Raw genomic sequence first — 6056 nt, 5'->3', positions numbered from 1 at the left:
GTTACACTCCATCTTTACTTCTAATATGATGTTACACTCCATCTTCACCTTCTAATATGATGTTACACTCCATCTTCACTTCTAATATGATCTGTTACAATCCATATTTACTTTCTAATATGATCTGTTACACTCCATCTTCACCTTCTAATATGATGTTACACTCCATCTTCACCTTATAATATGATCTGTTATGCTCCAGCTTCACTTTAATATGACCTATTACATTCGAGTTTCACTCAGAATTGAAAACAATATTCATATCAGCTTTTCTATATGATGAAAAAACGTTGACAATTCTCCTGTTATAACCTCCTAAGTAAGTCCATTTATTTACTTATGTACTGCATTTCAACCTAAACTGCACCTTATGTGATACATGGGTTAAACGGTGAAATCAGAGATCCTATGGTTCAAGTATAGCCATCCCTAACTTAGAATAGAAGCAACCAGCCAGCAGCAATTTTTAACAGAATAATGGAAATGACTTCTCATAAATAAATGTGCGGAGTGTGTTCATTTACACCTTTCGATCTGCAGCCCTTGACGTTATTCTTACAGATATACTTCTGGTGTATTGTGTGTATACTTTTACTAAATATAAACGTCTGTATGACATACAGTCTTCAGTATGAAAGGATTCTAAATTATTTTAACGACTCTTGTGTTTTAGCATTTTTATTCAATATCTTATATCTGTTGAGCATCCTTGTCTTCTAGGTCTGCGAATCAGTCCGAAAGTTACCGATATGTAAATATATTCGTGATGTCACGTGGACTTATGTTGAAAACCCCGACAACTCGACAGAGCAAACCATTCATTGTGTCTGTCCCAAGAAAAGCTCCCCTTACATCATCAAACGGCACTCGTACTCAACATCGAAAGGGACAGCACATAGGTACTCGTTTGCCTGTTCACCTCAAACTGTGAGTATACACAATTCTTTGTAACAGCGCATAACATTTTAAACTAACAAAAGTGATTAAAATTCCGCTTGATTACATTTTTTTTCACAGTATTCTTACCTAGCTCATTATCGATTGTGAGGCGGAAAAAACATTCGCTATAGTGTGATTTTTTATCCTTTTAGTTAAGTTTAAAAAATCCTCAATGCTTCGCCAGCTTAGGTGTTTAAAACCACTGATTTTTATTTTACAATTTAAATTCAGAAACTATAGAAAATACCTCAATCTACGAAATGAATGAAAACGACAATTCTACCTTCAAAGAAAATTACAAGCTATCTCACAATTACTTCCAATAAAAGAAAATGAAAAAACTTAAAATATATATATATATATTCACAAACAATAAAACGCTGTTATTATGTTATCAAATGAAATAAATAATAGTATTTCGAAAATACTTAGAAATATTAGCGACTGTTCTGGAAGATCAGATTACTAATCTAACTAAAATAAAAATTACATTTGTGTAAAATTGTCAAACTGAATAGAAAGTTGTTATGCTTGTGACGCCATCTATGAAATACGTCTAAAAACATAAAATTATTTTCACCAGAAAGAAATGCTTCAATAAACATTATTTCGCATTTTCCATGCTATTATGCTCCAAAAGTGTAACGTCGAAAATCACAACTCACAAAAACATTAAACCTTGACACAACATATACTTAAATAAAAGAATAACGTGCCTGTGTGGAATATTTTTAACCTTCTTTAAGCTATGCAAAAATGAAATTAGAAGGAGAGACGTACGGACGATGTCACCATATGTGTAAAGGAGGGGGGTGGTGGATATAGACAGTACTATGCACTGCAAAAAAAAAAAAAAAGGGGGATATTTAAGGAATTTATCTGTCACACCTCAAAGCCCCATCTCAGACAGCAATGTTTAAGTGTTAAAATGTTGTGTCATTTGTTTATAGACACCTAGAGTACCGGTATCGTCACCCTGGTGGTAAGTTTTAATACCCAGGTCTTGAAAGTGTTGCTAGATCTGGTGTCTCTTACTAAATAAGTCGATCGGTTTGTTATTTCTGATCAGACCATTCGGCTCAAAGTGTCTTTGTACTAGAGGTGTTTAGTAGGTGTCACGTGCTGTGGAATAGGTCTAATCCACTTAGGCTTAACCTCGCAATCATTGAGGGACCCCACACAGCCATCACATTCGTTCAGAACTCTACGTATCTAACCTCATACGCGTGTAGTCTAGGCAGGTCACTTAAACTGTTTTAATTACTTTAACTACACTGCACTGCCATTACATTTTATAAAATGTTGCGTTAAATACAGAATACCATAACAAAAAAAATATTTTGTACGCGAAGCACGAGTTTTCCCCCTATTAGAGAAATTAAAAAATTAAGTGATATTGATAAACACTCCTGAAAGACATAAAATAGAAAACTGTAAATTGGATGTTGATTAAAATACGACTAAACTCTATTTGTTAGTTTGTAAATACAAAAAAAAAACTCATAAATTACCAATTTACTAACGTGATAAATTGGCAATTATTGTTTCCAAAAAATATAAGAAACATATTTCAGTCCCGAAATTATTGTGATTTTATGAGTTTTTCAGGTTGGAAAATGAACTGTTTCCAAAGAAACCTGTCAGAAAGCCTAAAAAATGCTATATTTTCTTTGACAATGAGCCTATAGAAAGACATATTTTCATATTACAGTGTATTTTTTAGACTGTTCTTTTGTTTGATAGACTAGAAGGTCTGCAATTAGATGTGGAGCTAGGAAAATAAATAAACGTCCAGAATAATCAACTAGATACTGTTAGAATACACGACAAGATGAGCCATTTAGAATTATCTTCGCTTAACCCCGAGAGCATAGAGCAGATGTACAATTTTGATACACATTATCGTTGAAAAATGTTGACATATATTACAAAGAATTTTTGTTATAGGTTTTATTTGCACTTAGTTTTCTCCAAAGGCCTGTTTTTAACACGTTTGACTAAGGTTGGTTGAAAAAATATATATTGTATTTTATTGGCTCTGTAAGTCATAGTCACAAAAAAAACAGGACCGCTTTTAAAACATACGTGTTTCATAGATCATGTAAAAAATAATGCAGGAATTAAGTTTAAAATGTAGGTTTTTACAATATTTATTTTTCAAGACCAAGAAAAATGTTTTCAAAGAGAGTGAACAGTAAATGTTTTTCTAGCGACATTTCTACCGCCCTGGTTCAACCTGCGATGATTGTGTTATTTGCTCGTAAAAAAGCTTAATTTATTATTTTAATTTCGATAACTGTTGTATTTTTACTGATTCGGTATTTTCTCTCTATGTAACAACAGTCATTGCTGTGTCAAAGAAAAGAGCCGTGCCGTCTCTTCTCTGTAAGAAAGAGATCTGAAGTTGAAGATGTGAATACGGACATTTTGTGTCATTGTCCTCATAGCTACACTTGTCCAGACAACCACAAGGATTCACCCGTTATTTTAGAACCCAGCTATCACGGAAGCCAAACACGAACTTACAGTGGCTACTGCACGTTGGATGTAGACCGATAACCTCCTTCAAGTCTCAGGACAGTGTGCGCAGCAGCACAGAATACCCTAGAATGACGTCACTCTGTATACCAAGCAGTGAGGGTGGACACATTCCAAGGCCTATAGGAGAAGTCCAAAGTTACTTAGGCCTATAGGAGACGTCTAAAGTTACTTCTAATGAACTATATTTTACAAGAACGTTGTTCACAACGTCTCAACAAAATACGGAAATGTTTATGCACCAAAGAAGGGTTTACACTTGAAGGTTAGGACTTATCTCAGGAAAATTACGTTTTGAATAGACGATCGTTGATCAACCTGGCCAGACACGGATTTGGTGAGTGAAGACAAATAAACGGTTACCTCGAACACAAAGATGTTAAGAAGATTCAAAGGACTTACAGTCCAAATTTTATACAACTCATAAAACCGATATTGGACTTACATTTGGTAGTTTTAATGAGTTTAATTATTATTTCAAGAACGGACAGACCGATTTTAAAAGAACATGCAATTAGTTTTGAGATTTGAGTTTAAGTTATCGATGTTAATATTAGAGTAGGCCTGACTGTTAAAATTCAAATATAAAAAATATAATAATAAACATTTATTTAAAAAGTATATAAATACCTAGAAATACAAATGATTAGCATAAAAAGTACACCCGAAAAAAACAACAAAAAACGATTGAATTAGATTTCAAATATTCAGTAGGTTTCACCGTTATTAAAATATCCGCACAATAACAATACAGATAGTTCTATAGTATCCACACCATTACAATAAATACAGACCTAAAGTTACTACACCATAACCGTATAGATAGGACTATACCGTAACAATAACGATTAACTATATGGTGTAACAGCTATTTGTTTGTTGTTATTGTTTTGTTTATTAAGTTCTGGTTAAAGCAAACTACTTATAGAGATCAGAACTAAAAGGCAACTCATGTTGGTCAAAGAGGAATATGCAATGTTATAGACAAAAATGTACAATGATTAGAAAGAAATAACCTCACAGTTCAGGCCTTCTACCATAGTCCCATAAAAACGTATGGATAAAATAAAGAATTTGTGACACGAAAGTATTATTTGGAGAACGTACCAAAAAGTCATAAATCTCAAAATCATTACATCATGTTTTTTTTTAGTTTGATATATATCTTATGCTTCAGCGTTTAAATACATGGACTTAAAAGATCATAAAATAGGCCTTCCCTTTAATAAAAACTGCGTTTCGATAGCGGCAGTAGATCAAAACTTTATCACATTCTCCTAACTTACCCACATAATTTCCTAATTGTTTCACACCCCTGTAAATTATGTGTTCACTATATTTCATTTTTTTCACAGAGAGATTATAATTTTAAAAGTTGATTTCTGCTATTCACTATTATTGCTACATCCAATATACCTAAGAAAGTCTACAAGCCTAGCTGCACTTGACAATATTACGCCAATAACCAACCACAAGTAATTTTAAAATTTAAATCCTGTTAAACGCAACAGGAGCTAAGCAACCAGGAATTTAATTGAAGTAAATTATAATTTATAATACATGGTGTTAAAAACATAATTCTGATTGTTGTAACATAAATAAAATTAATGAAAATTTACACTTCACCAACTTAATGCAGTACACACTGTAACAGTTGTTGCTATGCAATTTTATAGTATAAATAATGTCTCAACCACAACTATGTCGTATTTCAGTCGGACTGAAGGGCCCTAGTAATGGACATGGATATAGTGGATATCATGTGGTTAGTACGTTATTATACACACTCTTCTTGCACTCAAGTTATTATTCACAAAATACGTAAGAAATCAGATGCTAATGTGTTTCAAGAGGTTCATAGTTGCCAGTTAAACTCTTCTATTTAAGTAATAATAATTTGTCTACACTCTTAGCATGAAATAATCAATAAATCAGTGACCACATTGTCACAGTTCTGTAATTAGATACAAGGAAATTCAAACAGTAACGAGAAAAGCCCCCGTATACTAACATAATTATATTGTGTACATATGGAGGTTAGAAACTTAGTATAGTTAGAGAGTTTTATAAATGTCACGTTCATGACATAAGACAAAAGCCGCGAAATAGTTGAACTGAAAATCAAAATGTGGGAATGAACAGGAAAAATGGGAATTTGACCAAAAATAGGAAGAAAAGTTTTGAAAATTAGCTAAACAAGGGCAGTGGAAAGTCTGTTAGTTGTGTAGAACAGTTTAGGATATGTTGGTCGTAATCCTAATAATACCAGTTCGACAAGATGAGGTGATTTAGGTGGCTAATTCTGTTTTTATACCAACAGCCATACTCTGACGGTTCTATAACATACAATTTCTAGTGTATATAAACGTGTCCTATTGTTGAAAGTTTTGTACATATTTTTTTATACATATAAAGCCAATATAATGTCACTATATAGCTTCTTTTGTGAGAGTTTGAACGTTTTAACCCACGCTGGGGTCTTGAAAGAGGTACCCCAATTTGTCCACTTCTCAATTACTCTACGCACGAATATATATATACACACACACACACACACACACCAGTGTTTGATTGTTATT

The 6056-nt window shown here is 32.9% G+C and overlaps 1 protein-coding gene across 1 annotated transcript in view; it reads left to right on the top strand.

The window, feature by feature from the left end:
• The window catches only part of LOC106468170 (protein giant-lens-like), a 33956-nt gene extending 27906 nt beyond the window's left edge, over positions 1–6050 (top strand). The window contains exons 3-4 of the mRNA XM_022396473.1: positions 721–927; positions 3283–6050. Of these exons, the coding sequence (XP_022252181.1) occupies positions 721–927; positions 3283–3498 (423 nt within the window). The 3' untranslated portion in view covers positions 3499–6050. The remainder of the gene's footprint in view (positions 1–720; positions 928–3282) is intronic.
• Positions 6051–6056: the final 6 nt, after the last annotated feature.

The sequence above is a fragment of the Limulus polyphemus genome, unplaced genomic scaffold (genome assembly GCF_000517525.1).
Source record: "Limulus polyphemus unplaced genomic scaffold, Limulus_polyphemus-2.1.2 Scaffold2900, whole genome shotgun sequence".
Classification (NCBI taxonomy): domain Eukaryota; kingdom Metazoa; phylum Arthropoda; class Merostomata; order Xiphosura; family Limulidae; genus Limulus; species Limulus polyphemus.
Note: the sequence above shows the minus strand (reverse complement) of the source record. Positions and strands in the feature narration are given on the sequence as shown.